The sequence below is a fragment of the Prionailurus viverrinus genome, chromosome C1, assembly GCF_022837055.1.
Source record: "Prionailurus viverrinus isolate Anna chromosome C1, UM_Priviv_1.0, whole genome shotgun sequence".
Lineage (NCBI taxonomy): Eukaryota > Metazoa > Chordata > Mammalia > Carnivora > Felidae > Prionailurus > Prionailurus viverrinus.
Window position 1 is genome coordinate 5,996,149 of NC_062568.1, and position 27,313 is coordinate 6,023,461.

At 44.0% G+C, this 27,313-nt stretch overlaps 1 protein-coding gene across 5 annotated transcripts; it reads left to right on the forward strand.

Moving 5' to 3' along the window:
• On the forward strand, positions 1-27,039 carry SLC19A3 (solute carrier family 19 member 3). Of its 5 annotated transcripts, none has more exons than XM_047868689.1 (6): positions 1-289; positions 18,820-18,971; positions 20,710-21,535; positions 23,372-23,564; positions 24,979-25,120; positions 25,970-27,039. In XM_047868689.1, the coding sequence occupies exons 2-6, from the start codon at positions 18,822-18,824 to the stop codon at positions 26,144-26,146; spliced, it is 1,488 nt and encodes a 495-aa protein (XP_047724645.1). In that variant the 5' UTR covers positions 1-289; positions 18,820-18,821; the 3' UTR covers positions 26,147-27,039. The 5 variants fall into 5 exon arrangements, with proteins under 5 accessions (XP_047724645.1, XP_047724649.1, XP_047724647.1 ...); XM_047868693.1 differs by having other exon boundaries at positions 1-256; XM_047868691.1 differs by lacking the exon at positions 1-289 and adding an exon at positions 5,477-5,589.
• Positions 27,040-27,313: the final 274 nt, after the last annotated feature.

Here is a 27,313-nt window from a genome sequence, read left to right on the forward strand (position 1 = left end):
AACTCTCACCAGCCTGCCCCTGTATCAATTCACTTCTGTGTTCCTGGTACCGGGATGCGAACAGAAACAAATATGATCCCAGACTTCAAGGAGCTCAGTCGGGGCAGTAACGCAGAGAAGGCGACACGAAGACCTCAGAAACGAGTAAAAAAAGTGGGAAGGAAAGAGTGAGTGATGTTTTGTGGGCAATGATGGTACACAGAAGATGTTTTCATTGAGCCTTGAATAAGAGCAGAAATCTTCCAAGAGGCCACAGGTGAGGAAAACAGTGGTGTCGAGGTAGCGTTCGGTAAGTACCATTTTTGTTAGCGACCGATTACGGTATACTACAAAGTATGAAAAAACAACCAAGAAATTAAGCTTGGTCATGAAAACAAAGGTCATGTGCCATTCCCCCAGGCTTTGCCACCTACGGTGACATTTGCAGAGGGCACCCAAGCAGTAAGGAGACACGGGAACTCCTTCAGAAGTGACGCGTGACTGAGTAGGTGCGAGCCATTGCAGGCATTCCCACAGAGAAAACTCAAGTAACCGTTTGTTCTACACAGCGTATGTTAAATATGATAGGAGGTAATTGTCACCATTGCTCATGATGTCAAACCTCAAAGCTATAACTGAAAGGAAAAACAGAGCCTGGAGATGTCAGCTGTAGGTTCTGAGCACACAGAGCAGATCTTAGAATTAAAGGGACATGATCGTCCCTTTGCTCTGTTCCGCCAGAGTGAGGCAGAGCTGAGTTGGAATCCTGGCTCAGACCCCAGATGTGACACTCAGCATGTACCTTGACCCCTTTGAACCAGAACTGCTAATGGCATTTACCTCTGAGGACTGTGCCGACACTAAACATGGCAAAGTACCTGGAGTGGAATTATATATTGTATACTCCTGGTTAGTTTTTCTTCTAGAAAAGCTAGAAGTAGAAGCTACAGTGGAAAAGTAAGTTTCCCATATTTACTAGGAAGCCCAATAAGTAATAGTCAAGATCTTGCTGTGATCATTTTATGTGTGACAACAAGAATCTAGGCAGGATTAAATTATATACAGTTGACCCTTGAACAATGCAGGATTGGGGCGCCAGAGCCCCGCACATTTAAAACTCTACATATAACTTTTGACTCCACTAAAACTTCACTACTGATAGCCTGCTGTTGACTAGAAGCCCTCATGTTAACATACAACATCGATTAAACAAGTGTTGTATGTCATGTATAATATATACCATGTTCTTACTTGAAAATAAGCCAGAGGGAAGAAAATACTATTAAGAAAATTGTTAAGTGGGGAGCCTGGGTGGCTAAGTCTGTTAAGCGTCCAACTCCTGGTTTCGGCTCAGGTCATGATCTCACGTTTTCATGAGTTCGAGTCCCACGTTGGGCTCTGTGCTGCCAGCACAGAGCCTGCTTGGGATTCTCTCTCTCTCTCCCTCCCTCTCTCTCTGATCCTTCCCCCTTGCTCTGTCTCCGTCCCTCTCAAATAAATAAACTTTAAAAAAATAAATTAAAAAATAAAGTAGACATAACTTAACCTAAACTAAGGAAACTGAGTCACAGAGGAACCATGGCTTTCTCTGGGCCTTGGAGCCAACGTGGCTCTGTCCACTATCCCATGAGCACAGAACACAGGGAGTCATGAGCTGGCGTGGGAAGCTCATGCTGAAATAAATCAGCACAAACTCTCCAACCCCAGAGCAATCCCTTTCAAGTGACTTTCCCATATTTGGACCCATGAGCCAAGGACAAAGTGAATCTGAAACTCAATGAGAGAAACTCTTGGAGTCTTTAGCCTCAGAACTTCTGACACGTGAAAAGAGACAAATGTGGGTGCTTTACTTCTGCACATGGGGTCCCACCTTCCCCGGCACCCAGCAAAGACCATGTGCAAGCAGAGAAGGGGCCCCGTGCAACCAAGGAAAAGATAATCATTGGCACCAAGGGATCCTGATGCTCACCAAACAGATGAGCTCTGGCCACGTGAGACTCTGTGTGTGTGTGTGTGTGTGTGTGTGTGTGTGTGTCTTACTTGCACTTGAAGGCTGCTGGATTCAAACAAGATGAAACATCTGAGAAACGCGTCGTATTATTAGAAGCACAACTTGAGGAAGAGGTGAATGTGAAAACAAGCGATCCTATGAAGTCAGAGGTGCTCGGTGAGGAAATACATTCAGGGTCTTGTGACATTCTGCCAGGGAACCTGGTGGAAACCACAACAAGGAAGTGGCCACGTGCCCTCGGTGGGGTCCCAAAGAGGATATATAAGCCCCTCCCCCTGCAGAAGGCGGCACCAGACCTCCCTCACCTCTGGAGTCTCCCTCCTCCCCTCTCCTGAATCCTCTCTGCCGACACCATGGGGTGCTGTGGCTGTGGAAGTTGCGGTGGCTGCGGCGGCTGCGGCGGTGGCTGCGGCGGCTGCAGTAGTGGCTGCGGTGGCTGCGGCGGTGGCTGCGGTGGCTGCGGCGGCGGCTGCGGCAGCTGCACCACCTGCCGGTGCTACCGGGTGGGCTGCTGCTCCAGCTGCTGTCCCTGCTGCTGCGGCTGCTGCGGGGGCTGCTGCAGCGTCCCCGTGGTCTGCTGCTGCCGCCGCTCGTGTGGCTGCGGCTCGTGTGGCTGCGGCTCGTGTGGCTGCGGGAAGGGCTGCTGCCAGCAGAAGTGCTGTTGTCAGCAGAAGTGCTGTTGCAAGAGGCAGTGCTGCAGCTAGGCGGGCGGGCGGGCGGCTCTGCCTCCAGGGCAAGAGCTGTCCGGGGCTCTGCTCGCAGCATTGCGTAAGACCTCCCTCCGTCCTTCCGGCCGCCTGCTCCTGTTCTGTGTCCTTGGATGTCTTGGAGCTACTCATGCTGTCCTCGGGCTCTGAGGTTTCAGAGCTGGCTCTTTCCCTCCAGTGTGGTATCATGACGACACCAGTTTCTTCACCCTGGGTTTTCCAGAAGGTACCATGAAGCGCGTACTCTCGGTCACCCGTGTAATCCCGTCTCCATTTGAAAGAAAGATGAATAACCACCTATATTGTGGCGACATCAGCCACCCGTGTCAAAGATCGATTTATATCATAAGCTTGGTAAAGTGAAACCATGATAGCCAAGATTTCTTTTTCTTCAAAAAATCACTTTTGGTCAACTTTTCTATTGTACATTCACTAACTTCCTCCCATTTCTATGTCTCTATAAAAAAAAAAAAAGGCAACTCTTATTTAATAAAAAAAAAAAATCTGCTTATTCTAATGTGTCTTTCCATTCTATAAAGATGTGTACCTTCCCATGACTGAGGCCAGTACAGCGACTAATCAACTAATGGATGATCAGTCCTATAATGTCTTATAATGGATTCTATAACAAAGATAGAAATCGGGGGGGGGGGGGGGGGTGGAGGGGTAGAGCCCCAACTTTTGGTTGTCAGTCTCATTGAGGGAAATTCCTGTGTTTTCCTACAGATGACCTCCCGATGTCTGTGTTTGCAACCGAATTCTGGTTGTAAGTGTTGGACACCCCACATGGGAGGTCATTGTTTCACTCCATCGCTTCATGTCCATTTTCCTCACTCGTTCATCCAGCAGATACGTAAGTGCCGTGTTAGGCCACGTATTTAGGCCAGCACCGGAGATCTAAAGAAAAGCAAGCCTTTGCCTTCCAAAAGTTCATATCTGAGAGAAAGAGAGAGCGCGCACGCAAGAGAGAGTTCATTACCAAACAGCATCCCATGTCATGTTTCTTCGGTCGCCTTTTCTCCACTCCTGTGTCAACTTTTTGTGAATAGCATTGCCGCCATGATGTTGAGTACCAACATGAGAGACTCTCCATTCATTTTCTGGGTAAGATGACCAAGTGAGAAGTTGACACTGTCTATGGGGTTTTTCCCTTGGATCCCAGTGGCATTTGACACAACTGAGCACCTGATCCTCCCTAATAAACTTTCCTCTCCCAGGTTTTCATCCTCCTCCCAGTAACTCCTTTACATCTTCTATATGTGCTTGTCCAACACGCACACCCTAGTGCTCAGACCCTAGCCCTCTCCTGCATCATTCTACATCCTTATAGCAACTCTTTTTTTTTCTTTTCTTTTCCAGCACACCTGAAACTTTCTAAAATACCATAAGATTCAGGAATTTCTCCTGTTTACCTTGTGCTGTCCTCTCTACCTCACCCCATGCACAACTGAAATGTACGTTCTACAAAGCAAAGATTTCTCATTCTCTGGCTGACTATCTCAAGCACCTAGAACAGCATCCGGCATATAATATATACTCAACAAACAGCTTCTTCGTGAAGAAATGATTTTTTTAACTCTTTTGGTATGGAAAATGCCAAACATAAACAGAAGTGGTGAACAGTACAATAAATTCCTAAGAACCACCACCCAAGTCAACAGTTATCAACATGGCCAGTCTCTTATCGCCTATGACCTCACCCATACCCCTCCCACCACTGGATAATACAGAACCAAATCTGGACCTCAGGTCACCTAATCAGCAAATATGTTTATGTCCCTTCAAATGAATGAATTCTTCATCATCTCTCTGTGACTTAGACTATGGCCAAGGGCTATCAGAGAAACACAGAGGTAAACTCAAGGTCCAAAATGAGGTCTTCTCTTGGCAAGAGGTAGGGAGGAAATTATGACACCCTCGACCTTTAAGAAAATTCCAGGGTTCTCTGGTAGGGCCTGGCAGTCAATGTACAAGGGCACTCTGTTGCACAACGAGCAGGGTACTCCCATCCCCAAGGTGTATCTTGGTAACTTATACATCGATTTTCCACAAATCATAGAAGGATGAGAATAGAAAAATCCAAGCCAACAGGACAGTGACCCAGAACGCCTGGAGGACTTTTAATCAGTTTCATTTCCAGTCATAGTCCTTAAAATCAGACTGTATTAATCTTTGGGGAGGGCTTTCCATTTCTACCAAAAGATAACAAAAACATTTTCTTTTCCATTTTAATCAACGAGAACTTTTTAAAACAACCTCCGCTTAACAAAAACTACTTAATATTTGAACTATTTGTTCAAATTCTCAAAGGGCAAGAACACCACGCCATCTCACAACCTTGAAAAATAAAGCAGAATAAAAGAGCACCGTGATTATAAACATTAGCTCTGGAGCCGGGATGCCCAGACAAGAATCCAGACGTCTCCGTTTACTATTCCCACTACCTTCTGCCTCGCTTTCTTCATCTGTAGAATGGGCTTCCTAGCTGTTCCTCTCTCACAAGATTTGGGGAAACGTAAATGGCTTTATAGGCAAGGATCTATCTGTAAATAGATCCACACTGTACTCAGTTCATCCTGCTTTATCACACTGATGTATCAGGATAATACTTTTATTGTTATAAAAGTTGCTCTTTTGGGGTACAGAGTGTAGCAGGTATGAGCTGGCCCTCAGACCTCAGATTTACTTCTCAGAGTTTCCTCTTATAATTAGCATATGCAAAACGTGGGGCGGGGCCTCGGGGCTTCGTGTGTGGCAGGCTCCCTCCCCGGCCCCTACCTTCAGCTCCTGGCCGGACCCAAAGGGACGGCCTCCCGGCCGAAGGGGGCCCTTCCTGGGGGCTCGTTCTCCCGGGATGTGAGAGATTTGGCGAGCAACAGCCCCCTCCTATAGGTAAGACTGCCTGTGCGGGAGGCGAGTTCCTGGCCGAAACACCATCACCCCTAGGTTGCAGCGCTCCCCTTCTCCCCGGTTGCGGCCGCGCGGGCGGGACGCGTCCCCGCGCTGCAGCGAGCGGGTTGGGACTCGCCGGGATTCCCGAGCGCGCCCCGGGCTGCCTCGTGCTGCGCGGCCCCTGCGCTCTCCTGCCAACTCGGTGCTGAAGGCTCACCCAAGTGGGTCTGGCGAGAATCTCACTTTCAGCCATCTGCAAAGCAGACTAAGACTACGACTCTGGGAAAGGGCCAGCATCCCCCATGGTTACACCCGCGTGCACAGATTTTCACCGAAAAGAAACTTCAGCCCAGAATTCTAAATCCCAGTCCAAGAAGGGAGACAGGGCTCCCGGTGAGGGAAGCAGCAGCCGGGAACTTTGAAGGGCAGAGCCCTCTCCGCAACCCCCCCCCCCCCCCCCCCCGCCCTCTACTGAGACTACCTTAATTGAAATTAAAGGAAAACACAACCGTACCTTACAATGATATTTCTGGAAAGGAGGCCTAATTCATGAAAGAACATGCACAGCAATTAGTTGGCAAGTCAGTGTTGCTGCTGTAAATGTGCAAAAGGCTTGTGGTTGTGGCGTGGGTGCTTAACGTGTGCAAGGGGTAAAGGAAATGTTTTCTGGAAGTACTCACCAAGCCTGGAACACGTTTGTATTTCCTAAGGCAGAAAGGGGTGTTTTCAGTAAGGTACATCTTTTAAAAAGACCCAAACATAACAAACTTCCAAATGTGTCTTCGTAGTAGCTGAAAAGGGCAAAAATACCGAGTTTGCTCAGTCATTGTTGGCCAGAGATCGTCAGTGGTTTCTCAAGGTTGGGTAATGGTGAATCCAATTCAAGGAGAAATATTCAAATGAATTGAGGTGAAGTTATTTACTGTGTACCTTTTCTGAAGTCACTCTCCCTGAACTATGAGTGCCAAGCTGTGTTCATTCTGGTTGAATTTGCTCTGTGGCTTGCCGGAGGCAGATGGGAAGGAAGCTTTATTGAGCAAGTAATGTGTGCGGAGAACCAGATTGAGCAGTTCCGGAGACAACAGTGGGAGGTGGGTGTGGTTATCCACATTTTAAGAGCAGACTTGAGGGAGGTTATAAGTACATGCCACAAACAGGGGTGGGGTTAGGAGAGGAGGGTGGGGGAGGTGGAACTTGAGCTTCAGACTCCAAAGTCATGGGCTTGTCGCTGAACCACACCGGCCACCAAACCTGGAGAGAGAGAGGAATGAAAAAGAGAAGCCTAAAGCTGGGAAGGTCTGCAGTGAGAGGTCAAAACATTAAATACTATATTCAGTAATTAACAACTATTAGCAAATCATTTAGATTCAGAGGAATAAATTGGATAGGCTGGAGATAATGATGAACGGTAATAAGAACGAAAAGATAATTTTTGGAAAAGGATAATTTTTGTTAAAAGTTTTATTAATTCATAAATAAGGAAACTGGTAATACTGTTACCGCCAGATCAAAGAAAAACCCGAAGAATGGGTATATTTATAGATCAGCAATATTGAGAGGTAAAACCAGTTTTCCATGGGGGTGGGAGCAGAGGTCTGTCCCTTCATTAGATAGAATTCATTTGCGTGTCTGGAGTCAAGAATTATTTCATATTAGGGGCGCCTGGGTGGCTCAGTCGGTTAAGCTTAAGCGGCTGACATCAGCTCAGGTCGTGATCTCACAGTTTGTGAGTTCGAGCCCTGCATCAGGCTCTGTGCTGACCGCTCGGAGCCTGGAGCCTGCTTCAGATTCTCTGTCTCCCTCTCTCTCTGCCTCTCTCCTGCTCATGCTCTGTCTCTGTCTCTCAAAAATGAATGCAAGTTAAAAAAAGTAAACAAAAATTTTTTTTCATATTGGTATTGGTTACTACAGTTTATATAGTTGAAAAATAGCTCAAACTATGCATAGTCTTTCCTTGCAGCACAATTTTTTCCCTAGCCAGGTCCACACAGCTAGCTACCCGCACATGTTGGGCTAGTTGCCCACACGGCATTTCAGTGGCCAGACATGGTCAGTTGACTTGCCATGTAAGCCGTCTGCCAGTTTTATCCCACCAGCTACACCTGATTCTAGATTGATCTAACCGCAGACAAACAGAGAAGAAACAGCCTGGAAAGGCCTGAGTAATTCATCAGCAGATGTTTCATGCATTTGCAAAACAGAATGACACCATATAGGACAAAATGGAATCTGAAGCCTGTCTCTTAAAGATCACTTGTATCTACTCTTGCCATGTTTTGACCAAAAGCAGAACTATTCTGGTCTGCATACTGAATCTATGGGCCTAATTCACACCTTTTGAAGCTGTGTGGACTGCTTAATTTCAGCAAAGATGCCCTAGTGTTTGTTTTTGTTATGGTTTTTTTTTTGGGGGGGGGTGGGGATACATAAAGGATTATGAATGGCTGACAGTAGGTAGTACTGCTTCTTGGTTTTCTGAGGGTCTGAGTCACTTAATACAAAACTTTAGAGAAACTAAATTAGACTATTTTTTTCTCTTTTTGTCTTTTTAAATTTTTATTTCGTAACGTTTATTTATTCTTGACAGACAGAGACAGAGCGTGAGTGGGGCAAGGGCAGAGAGAGAGAGAGAGAGGGGGAGACACAGAATCCGAAGCAGGCTCCAGGCTCCGAGCTGTCGGCACAGACGCGGGGCTCAAACTCGCCATCTGTGAGATCATGACCTGAGCCAAAGTTGGACGCTTAACTGACTGAGCCTCTCAGGTGCCCCTAGACTATTTTAGTGCTAACCTTCAGGTGAGTGTTTTTGATATGTTTAACTCCCTAGCTGTCTGTGTCTCACAAAGATTGGTTTCTCCTTTTTTTTTTTTCTGATGAGATTCCAAAAGAGGATGTCTGCGGAAGAGGGTGGGTTCTAGTGTCTCAAGAAGGGGGTGGGCTTTGGTGTATAAATCCATTGCTCTTGACAGCTCAGTTCTGAAGGACTCTAGACTCCCGGAGGGGTGGGTGGGCATTGAGACTAGGACTCCCAGCAGGGGACGTCAGGAAGGAGCTGCAGCCGAATCTGAAGGCAGGAAACTGGATTCAGTTCTGGAAAGAAATAAACTCAGGACACAAAAGGAACAGGTAACTCTGATTCCCTCTGTTTTATTTTGAAGCGTATCCTATGGAGCCAGACTTACAAAGTTTGTGGTCTGTCCTAGTTTTGATTTGTGGGCACTGTTTTCCGTTCCAAATTTTCTAGGACAGACCCAATTTGAAAGATGCTGTTCTGTTTTCCAATTGTCCCTGGTAGAATTTGGAAAAACCTTAGTGCTTACAACAATAAGCAAAGTCCAGGGCTGGGGAGGGTCCCATGCAATGAAATGCTTTAAAAAACATTTTTTAAAATCTTTATTTATTTTTGAGAGAGAGACAGAGTGGGAGTAGGGGAGGAGCAGAGAGAGGGAGACACAGAATCCCAAGCAGCCTCCAGGCTCCGAGCTGTCAGCCCAGAAACCAGTTGGGCTCGACGTGCGGCTGAACGTGGGGCTGGACGTGGGGCTTGACGTGGTGCTCGAACCCACGAGCCGTGAGATCATGACCTGAGCCGAAGTCGGATGCTCAACCAACTGAGCAACCCAGGTGCCCCACAACGAAATGCTTTTAAAGATTGGGGAGTGGGGAGGGGAAGTACGATATATTTTTTTTTTACTTGAAATATAATTTACATACAACATAAAATATGGATTTTAAGTTCAAATGTTTTTAATTGTACACACCCATGTATCTGTATCTCATCAAGACATAGGATATTCCATCACTCCAGAAAGTTCCCTTGTGTTCTTGTGCTCTATTGCAATAAGTCCCTCCACTGTCTCCCTGCCCCCCCCCCCAACCCCCCAGGCAACCACTGATCCAGTATCTATCACTGTAAGTTACTTTTTGCTGGCTTTAGGACTTTACATACCTTAATGGAATCACAGTTTTGTGCCTGGATTCTTTGGCAGAGCATAACTTTTTAAATATTCACCAAGGTTTTGCAATAGCTCATTTCTTATGTTGCTGATTAAATCAGCATTCGTTGCTTAAATACACAATATTGTTTATTCCACCCCCATTCACCGTTTAGGAGACATTTCGGTTGCTTCCTGTGTTTTCACTATTGTGAGTATATGGAATTATTGTATAGATTTCCAAATGGTTTTCCAAAGAGTTGTTGGTGGCATTTTACTTTCCCACAAGCGATGTGTACGAATTCTGCTGCTCTAAATCTTTGCCAGCATTTGGTTTGCTAGTTTTTTTGTGCTTAGGCATTCTAGTGGTCGTAAAGTCTTCTCTGTAGTTTTCCCTTCCATTTTCCTCATGGTATCTCTTGATAAGGAGATACGGTTTTTTGATGAAATCCAGTTTATCAATTCATTTCTTGTAAGCTGAGTCCTTTATGTCATTTCAGTGATACATTTTCCAACCTCTATGTCATAAAGACGTTTTCTTCTAGACAGTACTCTGTGGTTTCTAGAGCTGATTATGTCAAATTGGTTTTTGTGTATGGAGTGAAGTAGAGGTCAGGGAAATGCATTTTAAATAAGATGAAGCCTAACATACAGTAGGGCGAAACTGACCTCCGATCCTGATTTTCAACAGAGGAACAGTAATTAAGCAATTCCCTGGAATCATTTCCCCATACTCTTCCAGCATCAACTTGCCTGGATTCAAGCATGCTGTGGCTCCTTGACTTATTTGGACGGTTCGCTCCAAGTTATATTCTCTTCTTTAGTAAGTAAGTAGTAAGTAGATGGAAAGGCGTGACTTCAGGATGTTGTTCTGCTCTGTTGTCCGTGAAAAGGATACATTTCAGTTTTCAGTAATCAGACCTTGGCTTTGCTTCTGACTGGTGGGGGGCTTGGGCCGGCAGTGTTGAAAACCTGAAAGATGGGTTTTTGGAAAGTGTAACAAATACCTCCCAAACTCTGTTTTTAAAAAGGCTTTGGACCCTGGGGAGTGAAACTGTTTGCAAATGTCATCTCTCTGGACCAGCTGCCCAAGTCTTTTGACATTTAGAGGTTGTAAGATTCGTGGTTATTTTAAATGATCAGTCTGGTGCTCTGTTGTTGGAAATTGGTGTTTTGATGGCAGTAAACATTCTGGAGAATAATGTGAAAATGAGGCCAGCCCATTTTCAGATGCTAGTTGACTTGTCAGCTATCCTCTCTGAGATGACTAGAATGTTTAATAGGGGGTACTGGGCAGGAATTCGGTGGAGGCTGGGTATTCTGGATAGTTTTCTCCTCAGTTGTTGGCACCTCAGTTAATTCTGGCAATATCTTCAAAACAAGCATGAAGGAGGATTTGATAAAATGATGCCTTTCCACTGACCAAGTCCCTGACACTCCAGGCTCTCTGTTACAAGAAACCTTTGGAAAACGGGGTTTGGAAAAAATCTTTACTTGGACTAGGTCATCTTGTCCCCTGCATCAGGGAGCTCACAGCTCTGAAAGCTTTGGCTGTGGGAGAATTCCATCTTCACGAAGTGGGTGGTGGAATCTGATCACCTAGAGTCCCCCTAGCTAAGAAGTCCACCCAGTCCACTCCCCAAGGAGCCAGGAAGCCCACCAGCACGGGCCAGTGTCTGCGGTTCTTGCTTTTTAATAGTTGCCTGTTCTACGCAAATGGAAATATACACTCAGAAATATTTGCGGCCACAAAGTTTTTACAGCTATACTTACAGGTGCACACGCATAGCCTATCGTTTAGGAAACAGGACACCGACAGGGCTTGCAGTCTGGATAAAGTCCACATTGGCCTGGACCCAATGGGGTCCCCCATGGCACAGATAAACAATACGTGACAACTTTTGTGTGCACAAATATGGAAATGGTTTCGTTAACACAGTGAGTCGATAAGTTAACCAACTGAAGGAAATACAGCAAAGTGGATGGCTGTAGACTTCAGCAAGCAGAAAATGGGAGTGCTACGTTTACCTTGCAACCTGATCCAAATGGGATCCCGGCAACCGTAAAATCAAGTTTCCTTTTCGCCCTAGCATAGAATGATAATGACGAGTATCATTCTTTTGCAGCCAATATAAGAAAGTTGGGAATTTCAGGGACAATATTATAAATCAAAGAACGCTTGAGATTATTGGTAAAGCTATGCACATTCGTTTGGAAAAGCCAGTTGGAAAGATTTAAGGCTGTGGTTAAAGAACAGTAGGAGTGGGGAAAGGTCAATAATGTGGTAACGATTGGAATGAAAGAGAAGACAAAAACATGAACTCTGATATCAAGAGACTGGAAACACGTAAGACGATGCATAAGAAGACATTGTTCCGAGGCAGATGAAAACAAAACTAGTGAGAAGTCGCCCCAGCCCAACCTGATCATAGCTGAAACACAAGTAAACCTTGAAGTTTTTAGCAGATGGAGAAAAGTCTCTGAGCACCTTAAAACAAAGTTGGTTTAGATACCCTAACAAAGGGATTCTCATTCTGAAGGCTACAGCATCCCACATACCCTGAAGAAAGGGAGGTGGCCGGAAAACCATGAGATCTTCCAGAACCGGACCCCACGTAGCACCTGAGAGAAGAGACTGCAGACCTGGCTGAAGGGTCCCTGGTGGACGTTAATGAAAAATAATCACTGTTTTCTTGCCACCAAAAAGAGAAAGGAGCGTGTCGCTTCCAAAATAAGTTAGATGGGTCTCTTCCCAATGCAGAAGTGTGGCCTCCAGAGCTCAGGCAAGGTCACAGGTGCTGGCTGATAACCCCAACAGTGCACGTGACCATTTACTACTGGGGCCCACATGATGTGATGCAATTGCGGAGGTGGTGCAGTTGGTTGGAAGTAAGTGCTCTCTAGTCCACTGGGCAGGGAGAACACTGGCGCCCTGCAGTGGGGGGTGGGGGGGAGCTGTAGCTGGGGGTGAAGCCGAATTGCATGCTCAGCGCTCTCCTCTTCCAGCGGCTGCTGCTAGTGAGAGCTCCCCCTCTGAAGCGCTTTCCCACACGGCCCCGCCAACCAAGGTAAGTACGGCGGTTGACTCAGCTATGGCTCCAAGTTTCCTCCAGAAGGAGCAGCTGATGCTTTGAGCCTCTCTTGTTATTTCTGGCATTTTCACTCTAGATCTCAAGCCACGATCGTCCGATAAGCTGACTTTTGTTTTGGAGAATGTCCTTGTATTGTATTTTCTTTCAACCACCTGCCAAAATAATGTTCTTGTGCCTTTAAAAAAAAAAATAGTAATGGAGCATATGAGTACTATGTGAGAATTATGACTGCAGGAGCAACTTTTAGAAGGATTATCTTAAGCACAGAAAGGGGAAAGGTCGACATCTTGCTTTCAGAGGCATCAAGTCCGAAAATCAATACAATTCACGACCTTGAGTTGGAGTCAGTGAAATGAAGGAAAGTTTAGAGTGTTCTCTAGGGGCAAGATAATATTACAGGGTCAAAATTAATTATCAGTGGAAAAGTAGCAAAAGGACAGTCTTTTCCATGATGGTGCGTTGCTGTGGAGGCTGAGTGCTTTGGAGACAGAACAGGTGTTCTGTGATGTTAACAGGTATGCTTCTGAGGGACATGTGTAAATATTTAGTCCTATATTTTCTTCTGTAACTTCTTTTTTTTAAGTTTTTTTTACGTTTATTTATTTTTGAGAGAGAATGAGTGTGTGTGAGCAGGACAGGGGCAGGGAGAGGGGGAGACAGAGTATCTGAAGTAGGCCCTGCGCTGACAGCAGAGAGCTTGATGCGGGGCTCGAACTCATGAACCGTAAGATCGTGACCTGAGCCGAAGTCAGACGTTTAACCGACTGAGCCACCCAGGCGTCCCCTCCTGTGCAACTTCTAGCCCTGTGACTGTGTCCCACAGAAAGATGTAATATAAGGTGTGATCATTTCTCTATGTTTATATGTTGATAACCCAAACGAAGCCCAGAAAAAAATAGGCTCACTCTGTGGTGCACTTGGATTTTTAATATATTTTTCTGCAACATAAAAAAAAATAATTCTGTTTACAACTCACTGAATGTTCTTGACACCCACAACCTGAAAAACACTCTCCCAAAACAAACAAGGAATTGGAATCTTGAGGGTATGACCAGGCTTCTCCACGCAAGGGGTAAGATTACTGAACTTGAAATTGGAAAAAACAAGTACAGGCAAGTACAGGAAAAAAAGTCCAGGCTCTGATGTTCATTAAAGGTGAAAACCTGCACAAACATGACTGCCTCTGGCCCTCAATTTTCTCGTCTATACAATGAGGACAATACCGTCTCCTCTGTCTACCTCACAAAGTCTTCAAGGAAAAAATCAGATAATTTTCCAAATATAAAAAAGTATAGACTGTGTAATCTGATGATCACTATCATCGTCTCGGTGACAGAAAAGAGTAGCATCTCTTCAATAAGATAAAAATAAAAGGTAGTGATCAATACCACCAGACTTTATGAGACCATTAGCCAGAGGTTTCTCCAGGAGGAGAGAATGATTTGGGCAGTACCTGGATTGTTGGGTTGGAAACCCAGGGGCCACATTGACAGTGACTCTGGGGACACCTGGCGAGGAAATGAGAGGAAAGCGTCCAGGAGGTGAAAATGGTGCCGCAGAAGTAGGAGATGCCTACCCCTCCGAGTGGAGGGAAGATGCAAACGTGACACCAACAGACCCGATCCTGAACTCAATCTTAACCTTTCTTAGCGGAGTGGCCATGAGCCATGAGGAGGCTCCATTCCCATGTCTGAGAAATTGGCGACATTTTAGAGACATATAAAAAATATGGAATTACAATTGATCCTCAAACAACATCGGGATGAGGGATGCCAATGCCTGTGCGGTTGAAAATGCACGTAGTAAGCTTTTGACATAATAAACATCCTAAACTTAACTACTACTAGCCTGCTGTTGACTGGAAGCCTCACTGATAACAAAACAGTCAGTTAACACCTATTTTGTATGTTATATGTATTATATACTCTATTCTTACAATCAAGTAAGCTAGAGAACAAAATCATAAGGAAGAGAAAATAGATTTACAGTACTGTACTCTACTTATCAAAAAAAAAAAATCCACCTGTAAGTGGACCCATGCAGTTCAAACGTGTTGTTCAAGGGTCAACTGTATAACACATAATATGAAATATAATAAATTAGGGGCACCTGGGGGGGGTTCAGTCGGTTAAGTGTCGACTTTGACTCAGGTTCAGGATCTCGCGGTTCATGGGGTCCAGCCCCGCATCAGGCTCTGTGCTGACAGCTCGGAGCCTGGAGCCTGCTTCTGATTCTGTGTCTCCCTCTCTCTCTGCTACTCCCTGCTTGCACTCTCTCTCTCTCTCAAAAAATAAACGCTTTTAAAAAGTTAAAAAAATATTAAATATAATAAATCTGTATTACATATTATATAATTATATGTATATTTATTTCACATAATTATAGCTAATAATTATGATTTATATAACAAATACCTGCATATGATTATTGTGTTATATGAAAATCCAATAACTATAGATAAATACATGTAATGTATATAATTAGGATCGTTCTAAGGATTAGAGACAATCATTAAATGTCTAATACAATGCTTGTGTCTCATACAATAACGGATACGAAGCTTGGTGTGAAGCAGGAGGCCAGCGAACAATAGCTGATAGATTGTTGTCATCTTACCCGTGTGAGTTGCGGGCTTTTACATAAGGAAGAAAAAATAAATCGGTGCCTTCAGAAGGTGGGTGAAAGGTCATGCTGGGCTGGAGAATTTCAGATACCCATCTGTGTGCTGTGATAACTGAAGGAGCCAGAACCTTGCTGTTGATTCAGTGCTAGATACAGGCACTCCAGGGTCCCTGCTAGAAACAGATTTGGGCTGAATGGGACGGAATGGGTCCCAAACAGGGAGTGATGTGTGCACATGAAAGGGTTGGTGGGTCGAGGCAGACAGAGCGTGAGAGGCATATTCAAAACACCACGGTCGCCTCAGGATTTTTCCACCTGTCCTGGACTCTTCCGGCCCTAGAGAGCCAGAAAAGAATTTCGGGGTCTTATGTGTCTACATGTAGTTTTGCAAAAGCTCCCTGGACGGTTTCCATCCACTTCGCCCTCCACCCTGTTAAGATCCAAGGCTGTGGCGTGGAGCCAGTGTCCCTGGGGGGTTGAGTAACGGGCGAGTGGTCCTTGGGCCTCCTGTGTCAGAATCGCTGGGTGTATAAACACAGATTCCTGGGCCTCCATACCTACTGACCCACGAAGCTCCCAGGCCATCTGATATGCCAGTCAAGTTCACACAGTCCTTGTTAACAGACCAGCGTAGGAAAGGATTATGGAAAGAAGCTAGTGCTAGACAAAGAGAACTTGGGGTAGGGGAAGGTGAAAGAACAGCCATTCGCCTCTGAGAAGTCTCCCAGCGGGCAGTCACGATGGCTGTGGCCCTGAAGAATAGACACTAGGCAAGACATGGCCTTGGTAAGGGTCTGGGAGTTCCTGTTGCCATTAAACCAGGAAACTTGAGCTCCTCTGCCCAGTCCTTCTTGGTTAATGGATACCTGCTATTGTTTGGTTAGATGCCTTCTACTTCCTCTGGCCAGAAACCTAGCTTTGGAGCATGTGTTTGCTGTTCTGTGGGGCAGAGGCTTGAAAAGGAGTGAGGAAAGGAAGCCCAGCTTCCTAGGATGCAGGGATGAGCTCCCCAGATATTTCCCATTATCTTCAGCTAAGGTCAGACACCTTCCCTCCTTTTCTCCTCATTAAGCCAGAATCACTGTGGATCCTCGAAGCTGAAAAAGAGCAAAGGGAAGAGGAATTCCTTGCGTTTGAGCAGCAACCCTATGCCTAACATGGCACCAAATCCCTTGCAGATATCAAGGCACCTGATGCTCATGGAAAGCCCACACACGTAGTTAGCATCATGACGCCATTTTACAGATGCACAACTAAACTGCAAGGTGCTTGTAGACTTAAGGACCTCCCTCACCTTTACCTGATGCAGCTAGCAGCACATTCTGGAAATGTGGACAAATCTTTACTAGATCTCAGTGGCGAGGTTTGACCTTCATCCCCTTCCTTCTGCAAGTCATACCATGTGTTGGACACTCTTCTAGGCACTAGGCTTAGAGCACTGAACCAACCAAACAAAACACCCCGCCCTCCTGCTTACACTCTAGTGGGACATACAGTGTCTTTTTCTGTGTGACCTTCCTCACCAAGTCCAGCTGGGTAGCATAATAGAACAGTTAAGAGACGAAGGGGCAGGTAATCCAGAGGGCTCTTAACAGCCCAGGGAGCCCTGAGAGCACTGCTAGTTCTCTGAGATGCATGGAGAAGATGAAGGTGACGACTTGAAGTCAGTGGACAATCCATGGTCAACATAGATGGAGAGAATATTCTAGACGTGGAGTCCACAGATATCACCCCTAACGGGTAAGCCTCAAGAATTACCGACCTCTGATAGACTTTTAGACTTTTCCATGAGAACATTACTTACAAAAAAAGAAGGCGCCAGCAGGTCTCTGGAGCTTCTAGCAACCACTCAGGAAGAGATAAATCCCAAGCATTGAGGGCCGAGGGCAGTCAAACCCAGTATGCTCTTGGCAAAATTTTCATGTTGTCAGCCTTGCTTGCAATTATGATCCCATCCAAATTCTGATTTCCATTGTCTCTGCGCTGCTTCATTGAGGGTTTTGTTGACATAAACAGACAGTGTTCCCCTCATGTAACTCCAGATAGGAACCATGCAGCGGTCTGAGGTCACCTTATGAAAAGATGGGGTGGGTGGCAGACCCATGGTGTGACCCAGTAGGCCCTTCCCACATCCTTCTTCCTCTTCCTGGATCCCTGGAATTTCACTCAATGACTTGCTCCTCTGGAGTGAGCATTACTTTCCCTCTCTTGGGTCCACTTTCAAACTACAATTGACCTGGAAAGCTCTATGTAGTAAGTCATAATCTTTAAGACAAATGTGTTCGTGAAAACACTTTCTCCCCTCACTGCAAGGGGAGGTTGTCAGTAGGCTTACTACCAGCAGCCCAGTGAAATAGGGCCACCAAAATGAGACAGAGTGGAGCAGGGGAAGGGACCCAGAGATAAGTCAGGGAGATCTGTATTCAAATCTTGACCGTGTGGCTTGAAGCCAGTTGTAGGACACCTTGGATCTCCCATAGGTTCACCTGGGAATTTGGGGAAATAGTGTATATTTTACAGCTATTATTAGGACTTAATTAGATAACGTGCAGAAAAGCCTCATGCTCACAACAAGTTAGTTTCCTCCCTATAAATTATCTCGGAGAACTTAACCTCATCTAAGGCCACCAAAAATGTATATATTTTGTAAGTAAAGCTTGATCCAAAATAGGAAGGAATAAGAAGGAATTCTCCTATTGCAGATAATCCATTGGACTTTTTGTCTGAAATTTGAACTTCAAGCAATCTCATTTGTGGGTTAGGAACAAAGTATAAACCGTTAATGAGCTGCCTGCCCCCCTGAGGGGTGTAAAGCTGCAGACTGAGACAAGAAATGGACCCAGTCGTAATGAAAAGCAGAATAACAGTCTACAAAGCGATGCCTTTCATTCCCAACATAAAATTAGCATCAATCTGGAAAAGGGGGGAAACATGGAAAAATGGCCAGTTGGATCTGTACCTGGTTTAATTTTTTTTTTAACTGAAGAATTATAAATTCTCAGATTGGAGACACCTAACAAAAGTATCTTGGGTGTCCGTTATGTGTCAAGCACAATACTAATCAAGGGATAGTGTAATAGATAAATGTGTGAATAAAGACGTGCCATTCGACGTGTTAAAGATTTCACGGTCACGGTGCAAAATATAGTGGGCAGATTCGTAGCAACTTGATCGACTAAATGGGTATTAAGTTACATTTGACCTCCGAAAGGTACTTCACCTACCACATGTACACCAGTAATTCACCAATCAATGTTTTACTTACTCTCGAACATTGATTAACCCATTGTTTACCATTTATTAGTAACTACTCGTTATCATGTTTGTGATGGAGAACACTAGGGAAGCGTGATCCTGTCCCAGCAATAGTGAGGACCAAGCCCGTTGACAAAGAAGGGTTTGACTGGCACACCTAAGGAATATCTGAGAACACTTACTCGTCACTCACCTTTCCATTTCAACTGCAGACAGGTGAAATTTTGTCCTTTCACAAAATGTTTAGCAGTTGGGTTTTCTTTATATCCAAGATACCAAAAATAATTAACCATCAGCTAATTTTGGCTTTGTTTCCATTTGATCAGCAATGGGTTGTTTCAAAGCTTCACCGAGCCATTCCTGGATTTATCCCACCGTGATCCTGTGTTTATTTGGATTTTTCTCCATGATGAGACCCTCAGAACCCTTCTTAGTCCCATATTTATCTGGACCAGATAAAAACCTGACCAGCTCAGAGGTAAATTGATACATATACATATCTTAATGTGGTTTAATTTTACAGCATTTGGACGGGACTTTGGGTTAGGGTTTCTTTCAACTTGAGACATTAACACACTGACCTCAGTGATCCTATTTTCATGGTATTTGTCATTTAATACAACTATTCAAACTACTCTTTCCTCCTCACACTTGCAATGTGTGTAATATGTGTAATAGCTATATGTGTAATAACTATCTTAACTCTTGTGGAGTCCTACCATTAGTCTCAACGCATGGTGACTTTCAGGTCTCAATGGAATCTGTTAAACAAATCCTAAAGCAAAGTCTCTGCCAGGCACAGGATCCAGTCCTAAGAAACTTTCAGGCTGCCGAGGTAGGAGCAGGATCTGGTAAAGAATTGCATCATTTCTGTAGGACACTTAGTCTTGAAAAACCATTAACCAGCAGGTGAGACATTAACAGCTTTATCTCCCAGTTTTAGCTTCCCCTGAAGTCGGAATTCTCTTACGTAAAAGGTTCACCTCCCTTTTTATAACAAGTGCAACAAGAAAATGCACTCACCCAATGGGAGCGCTACCGTGGGCTGGTTTTGTAAGCTCCAGCCATAGCCATGAGAAACACTGCAGGGTGGGCAACTCTGCCCAGAAAGCTAATTGATGCTAGTTATTTGGGGGTGAGGTGCGAAGGACAGGAAAGCAAACTTGTTGTGGGGTGATGTAATATCAGTTAGGGGCGACTCTGTTTCCAGTTTTGTCCAGATGGAAGCCTGTCAGGACTAAGACAAAACAAAGGACAAAGACAGGTCCAAAACCAGCCAATGAACTCGCTGGGGGCTGCTTCTGTGACCACTACAGACCAGTTAATGCACCCATGCTGAGAGGTGCCGCTCAGTCCCACTAGCCTTTCAAATCACTGAACTGTTCATCATCATTGACCTTGGGACCCATGGAGGTTGCTGTAGACAGCAGAGAGGCACAGGACAAAGGCTGGTGCGAATGAGTCTCTGCCACAGCCATCCTGCCCCAAAGATCAACTCCTTTGGTCAATCTTTCCTTTCTTTGAATGATCACTGAGGTCCCCTGCATTTCGGACGATAGCCGTGTGATGCCCACATCAAATTGAGGCCAGAATTGAGCAAGCAGAGATCAACCAGTAGCATTGGGAGAGAAGAGGGTTAAGGAGCCCGGCAAATTTGGCACCGAATTTTCTGTGCATTACTTGTTCCCACTTTGTAATTCTGCAAGGTTATTGAGTCTTTGCTGTCTTCGTGTGAGCTCATCAGACTATGGATTTTTATGACGTGGTGATGGATCAAATAAACGTAAAGGTTGTCCGATTCTTCTAACATTGGGGCTGCTTTGTCTAACGTTAAAACCTTTGAATAGGAAGGGGACGGTATATTTTAAGAGCCTGAAAACCCCAGAAGTGTCTGTTGAACGATTGTTAACTAATTTAACTCAAATGTACGTACTATTTAAATTTTAAGAGTTCGGATTGCACATGAAGCAAATATATTCTTGTTGGGATTTGATAAGCTGGTTTGGTTTTAGAGAAGGGGGAGGAGCTGTCTTTTCCTTGAAAATCAGTTTTCTGTTGTGCTCTTCGCTAATACGAACACTATCCTATCCAACTGGACGCAGAATTTGATAGTGGGAGAGCCACTTATACTATAGCAATGTACTACCTAAAAAGGTTTCTATCTCTTTCACTTCCTGGCGCCTCGTGGTCACGTGATCCATCTTTCAACCTCACAGATCACAAATGAGATCCTTCCCATCTGGACATACTCTTACCTGGCACTGCTGCTCCCAGTGTTCATCGCCACCGACTACGTCCGCTACAAGCCAGTCATTATCCTGCAGGGGATCAGCTTCGTCGTCACCTGGCTGCTGCTTTTGTTTGGCCAGGGAGTGAGGGCCATGCAGGTTGTAGAGTTCTTCTATGGGATGGTCACCGCCACCGAGGTGGCCTACTATGCCTACATTTACAGCGTGGTCAGCCCGGAGCACTACCAGAAAGTGAGCGGCTACTGCAGGAGCGTCACCCTGGTGGCCTACACGGCGGCCTCGGTGCTGGCCCAGCTCCTGGTATCCGTGGCCAGCCTGTCGTACTTTCACCTCAACGTCATATCCTTGGCCTCTGTCTGTGTGGCCCTTCTTTTCTCCCTGTTCCTACCAATGCCTGAGAAGAGCATGTTTTTTCATGTACAGCCCGGCAAAGAAGTACAAAAGCCAGCAAACAACACCGCAGTGTTAGATGAAACTTACAAGGTTCCCACACCAGGCGGCGAAGAGAAACCCACTTCAGAAATACCCACCATTTCAGGGACCCTGGAGGGTCGGCGGGTGAGCAATCCGGTGCCAAGAAATGTCGCCTTGAGAGTTTTTGTGCAGTGGTTCCAAGATTTGAAGGGATGCTACTCCTCAAAGCATCTTTTTTACTGGTCTCTGTGGTGGGCCTTTTCCACAGCAGGTTTTAACCAAATTTTGAACTATGTTCAAATCCTGTGGGATTACAAGGCACCATCCCAAAATTCTTTCATCTATAATGGGGCAGTAGAAGCTGTTGCAACCTTTGGAGGTAAGTAAACATTGATTTATCTTCCTTTGATGGGCTACCCCCATTGAGTTTATGTCTCCAGTTGCTAAACTCAACTCCACAGTGGTTCTGTTCAGAAAGCATATTAATCTTCTCTCTCTCTCTCTTTTTCTTTTCTTTTTTTTTTTTTTTCTTTTTTTTTTTGGAATGGAAGGTACAGGAGATAAAAAGAAAAAGAGGACCATGACACTTTTATTTAACGTGGTAGAGTTACAATGGATAACTCGAGAGCTCAGGATTAGGCACCAAATGATTAAATTCTAGCCAAATTCCTAAGATTCCATTTCATCCACAGGAAAGGTGCTAATAACGCCCCTTGTTCTTCTGGGATTGTTTTTAATATCCAAAAGAAAATACTCACCATGTATGTAAGTGAGTAGATTTTATTATTTTAGAAAATGGATGAAACTCTTATGACTTCCGGATTACCACGGAAAGAGTTTTGTTAATAAAGGATTTGATTTAGCTCATGCTCACCTTTAGCAGTTTTAGGTTCTACACCAGATAGCTCCAAAAGTAACTTTCTTAAGAGATCTAAGTGAGAAGTGGGATATATGTGAGAGTCAGGATTCTAATGTCAGAAGGAAATCTGCCTTTGAAGTTTACAATAAATATTTATATCCTGGTAAATGAGAACTTAAATTCAACTGAGACTTTAAAGATATTTTCTAGGAAGTAAGAGATTTCCACACCCTGACATTTACAAAAAATGTCAGAAAACTCATGGAGTGTCTGTTCTCTTATTGTCTCTCCTTCGGGAGGCCTCATCTTAATTCCTGCAAATCAGGACTGCACTGGAATTGGTTTATTGAAATTATTTCCCCAATGTTCCAAATTCAGGGCGAAAAAATAATTTTATTTCTTTGTAGCACTGGTTCTTTCCTGGATCACATGTGGAAAGGGAATTAATCAAACGTTAGTCATTTGAAAATAAATACCTTTCATTTTGTTAAAGAGAACTATAAAGACTAACCCTGATTACTGTCAATTATTCAATCTCTTTTTTTTAAAGTTTATTTTTTATTTCTTTGTTTTGAGAGAGAGAGCATGCTCAAGTATGAGTGGGGGTCAGGGCAGAGAGAGAGAGAGAGAGAGAGAGAGAATCCCAAATGGACTCCATGCTCAGCACAGTGCCCGAATCGCAGAAACCCAACACAAGACTCAAGCCCACGAACCGTGAGACCATGACCTGAGCCAAAATCAAAAGTCAGACACTCAACCAACTGAGCCACCCAGGTGCCCTAGTTACTCAATCTCTTAAACCCCATAAGTCAATATCGAGTTCACCCAAATGAGGCCAGATCTCAAAGACACTGAGATGGAGACTAAAGGACTAAGATTACTAATAAAGACCAAAAGGTTCTACTCAGTGCAACACATCTGTTACCCATTGAAAAAATTTACGGTAAAAAGACAATAAAGAAAGGCAAGTGTGGATGGGCTAGGTGTACTATCTAAGCAGCTGTCTCATTCTTCTCTATCCCTGCCCTTCACCTGTTGTAGTCACTGAGTGGTTTGTGTGCTGTGTACCCCAGTCTGCTGTGGTAAAGAAACTTTCTGGCCCCTCTGCAGGGTGCAGTTCATGGCATGTAGCAGATACGAATTGAAACTGGAAGAATAGGAGGTAAAGGGAGAAGCCAGAAGAAAGCATGGTTGAGAAAAAGATAAATCCACATTTAGGTGGATCACACTATTTGTGTGAAAGCCATATATTCATCTTGTAGATTTACCTATGACCTGGATTTTTGAAGGGAGCATGTTGACATATCCTGTGTGTAAAGTCATTGTGTTGGATCTCCCTTAATGTTTCTTTTCCAGGGGCCGTGGCTGCCTTTGCCGTGGGCTTTGTGAAAGTCAACTGGGATCTCCTGGGAGAGCTGGCTCTAGCGATCTTCTCCATCATTAGTGCAGGCTCTCTGTTTCTCATGCATTACACAACCAACATCTGGGTATGCTATGCTGGCTATTTAATATTCAAGTCCAGCTATATGCTTCTTATAACCATAGCAGCGTAAGTATCACCAGCCGTGTCTCTCCACACCTAAACCCACGCCATATTCTCTCTTCTGTTGCGTTTCGAGAGTTTCTTTCAGAATTTCAGAAGGATTTTAATCGATTGCAGTATTAAATGTTGATTACATATTAAATTGGACACAATTAAGCCGTGTTTTCATTTAACTGCTTGCCCTCTGAATGTTGCTAAGGTCAGTCATCAGAGAAAAAACAAAGTTCTGTGGGTTCATAAACCAAAAGCAATGATGCACTGTCAGGTCGTGATTTTTATTGCAAGCCATTTGCCCTCACGGGGTATGGTGCAACCTGATTTTGAATGATCACACGTAGATTTCATGACCGATTTCATTGGTTTATGTAATTGTAGGCATATGCTTTTGTGTGAAGCAAAATATACTCAGTTATAAAAAGTTGTATTTTGAAAGAAGTAGATGCAACAATTATAAGAAACTGTATATCCCAGAAATCTTTTTTTTAACAGTGAAAAATGTTTTGTTATGTATATAGAAGTGCAAATAAAGCCGACTGTAGGAAATAAGCTTTGGTATTAACCAAAGAGATAGGAAACATTTGAATTTCAAGTCACAGGAAAGAGGTAGAACCAAAAGCTGTATTAAGTTTTGGTTTTTAATGTGTGAAAAATATTTGATAAGCAATTGATGAAACACGGAAATATAAGCACCATGGGAAAAGATCATGGAACAAAAGAAAGAAAGTTTGTTGGCAGTTTACTTTTTTCATGGAAATATGTCAGTTTAATGAATCACGTTTCTTTTTTTAACGTGAGGGCATTGTTAAGGTAGGATTACATTACTTCTTTTCATTTTAAGGATATTCAGAACCCAAAGCCTTTCACCTTTGTTCCAAGGGAGAGCGCTCGAGAACATACATCTGCCACTCATTCAAGAGTTGTAAGATACAGAATCTATCAAATTATCAAAAATACATTACAGATTCACTCAGCTGCATAGCCAGGCATGATCTGATCTTCCAATGAATAAATAATTCACCTACAAAAATTTGAAACTGTGAATACAATTGACAATAAAAAGAATAATGCTCCAAACGATTCCGTAGATTGGGCGGTGCTTACATTTTCACAAAAATTCGCTGCGAAAAGGTATCAAAAATCAGATAGCATGGAATATTCTCAGGTTATGAGTGAGACCTGAGAACATTTAGGTTTCATTTCTGGAAGCATTAAATTGGAGAGGAGGAATTTTTTCCTATTTCCTTCAACTGTATTTTTTAATTCCCTTTCTTTGCTCTGCCCCTTTGTCGAAACTGGAGGAGATTTAGACAAAAAGTGCAGGTAACAAGTCACCACATTTATCTTCAGTTTCTGTCTTTTAAAGGTAAGAATCCCACGTGTACTTTGTTTCCAAAAAATGTAATTCAACATTTAATGATAGATTTCAGATTGCAGTTAATCTGAGTGTGGAGCGCTATGCCCTGGTGTTTGGAATGAACACCTTCGTGGCCCTGGTGATCCAGACCATTATGACAGTGATCGTAGTAGATCAGAAAGGACTCAACCTGCCTATCAGCATTCAGGTAAGCTGCAGGATTGCTGTTTCCTCCTTGGGTGTTGCAGGGAGTGTAAAATAACCAGGTAATCGCAAAGGGTTTTTGTCAACCTCACCACTGCCAAGCCTTCGTTTCTTGAATTGCTTAGCTAAATGCTTAAGTCAGCAATTTCCTTTTCCCTGCTCCAGTGAGGTACTGGAAATCAGCCCAATCTCACATTTTACCTATGGATCTGGAAAAGGCGGGGATAAGGCATGTAAGAAGTAACCTCATTATCTAAAATTCATCCTTGGGGACATTACATATGGCGTTGCACTGTCCTGCAAACATACACACATATCAGTGGGATTTAGTGGGTTTTTTTTCACTATTGATGATGTCAGCTGGCGTTTGAACCCAAGCAACCTTGGCTCCAGAACCCGCATTCTTAGTTACTGCGTTGTTTTTTTTTTTTTTTAATTTTTTAAAAGTTTATTTATTTTTGAAAGAGAGAGACAGAGCATGAGCGGGGGAGGGGCAGAGAGAGAGAGAGAGGGAGACACAGAATCCGAAGCAGGCTCCAGGCTCTGAGCTGTCAGCACAGAGCCCGATGTGGGGCTCGAGCCCACCAACCGTGAGATCATGACCTGACCTGAAGTCGGACATTTAGCAGACTGAGCTACCCAGGTACCCCTAGTTACTGCATTTCTTACACTTTCATACTTGATTCTTCTAAGATAGAAGAAAGTATTGTGCAAATCTAAATGACTCATATTAAGATCCTGGGTCTTAGTTATCTCATAATGCAAGCAAATCTACAGCACCACTGTGTATTATCAATAATAGACACAGTCATATTTTGTGTGTGTCTAATTAATTCTACTTGTTTTTCTCTAGTTTTTAGTTTATGGGAGTTACTTTGCAGTTATTGCTGGCATTTTTCTAATGAGAAGCATATACATCATCTGCTCAACCAAGTTCCAAGAGCAGCCACAGAGCTCTGCTACATGTCAGAATCCAGCTGAGCCCCACCCAGACGGACCCAGGAATGTCAACATGGAAACAAAGCTCTAACCTTATGGCAACCACTGCATCCACTGAGAAAGGACCCGCCTGGTCGCAAAGTCACCGAGTGACACAAAATGACACACTTCCTAAGTCTGGATTTCAAGGAACCTTTTTCAAAACCCCAACAAAATATCGGTTTTAGACCAGATGTCTATGTGCCCAGCTGGATGCATTCGACAGGTCCCGTCACCTCAAATAGTCCGTGCTGGGGACCCCAGGGAGTAGCAAGGACTGGGAAATTCTGGTTCTGATTACTCTTTAGGACATGCAAATGGCATGGAAACAAACCACGAGAAACTCCAGCCGTTCTGGAGTTGATGTTCCCGACTCCAGAGCAGAAATACTAACTAGATTCACCTTGTTGCTTGGCTCACATCTTTGTTTTATCTTGCTGAAACTGGCAAGAGAGGGGACATTTTTTGTCACATGGCCATTTTCCTTCTTCTTCTATTCAGTATATTTCTATATAGCATGCAGTTCTCTGAGAGAATTTCAAGGTTTGGTCCCATTTCTGAGGATCCCTCTTCAATCCTGATAACATGGCATTATTCACAAGCTAAAATTTGGTAATATCACCATTTAATTCGGTCATGATTATTTTTCGCTTTGTGTTCTGCCGAGCTTTGTTGTTAAAAATCTACCTCAGGAATAGCTCCAGACGTTCCTGGATATCCACAGAATGACATTCAAGTCAATTCCTGGTGACCATAGGGGAGACAACGAGCTTTCTCCCTACCATGACCCCAGACAGGTGTTTTAATGCTGTGTCCGTGTGATCTCTGTGTAAAACAGAGAAACTTAACTAGAAATTTCTAGGACTTTTTAAGTATTTTTAAGTAAGAAAATACTAATAGGGTGGGGGAAACGCCTAATTTTTAAAGGGCAGTGCTTGTGCCAAATAAAATAATGTGGGCAAAAATATTAAAGAGTCTTTCTAATTTTTGGATGAACTGTGCTGAGAATCACCTGTGCTTGCCCTTTGCAACTTCAATAGAAGACAGATTGCGCAGTCTGCCATGGAAATATAGAATGCCGATTCAAGATTTGTGTTTCAGATATACTTTTCTCCAAATTCTAAAATCCGATCACTGGACTGAAAATAAAACTCAGCCCCAAAGCCAACATTTACTTACTAGGGAAAAGTAATGATATTGCTACTTCTAGCAAAACCAA

Coding starts and splice junctions, on each gene's coding strand:
- SLC19A3 (XM_047868689.1), top strand. CDS start 18,822: ATGGGTTGTTTCAAAGCTTCACCGAGCCATTCCTGGATTTATCCCACC. Junction 18,972..20,709: donor AAAACCTGACCAGCTCAGAG/GTAAATTGATAC, acceptor TCAACCTCACAG/ATCACAAATGAGATCCTTCC. Junction 23,565..24,978: donor CTTCTTATAACCATAGCAGC/GTAAGTATCACC, acceptor ATTTAATGATAG/ATTTCAGATTGCAGTTAATC.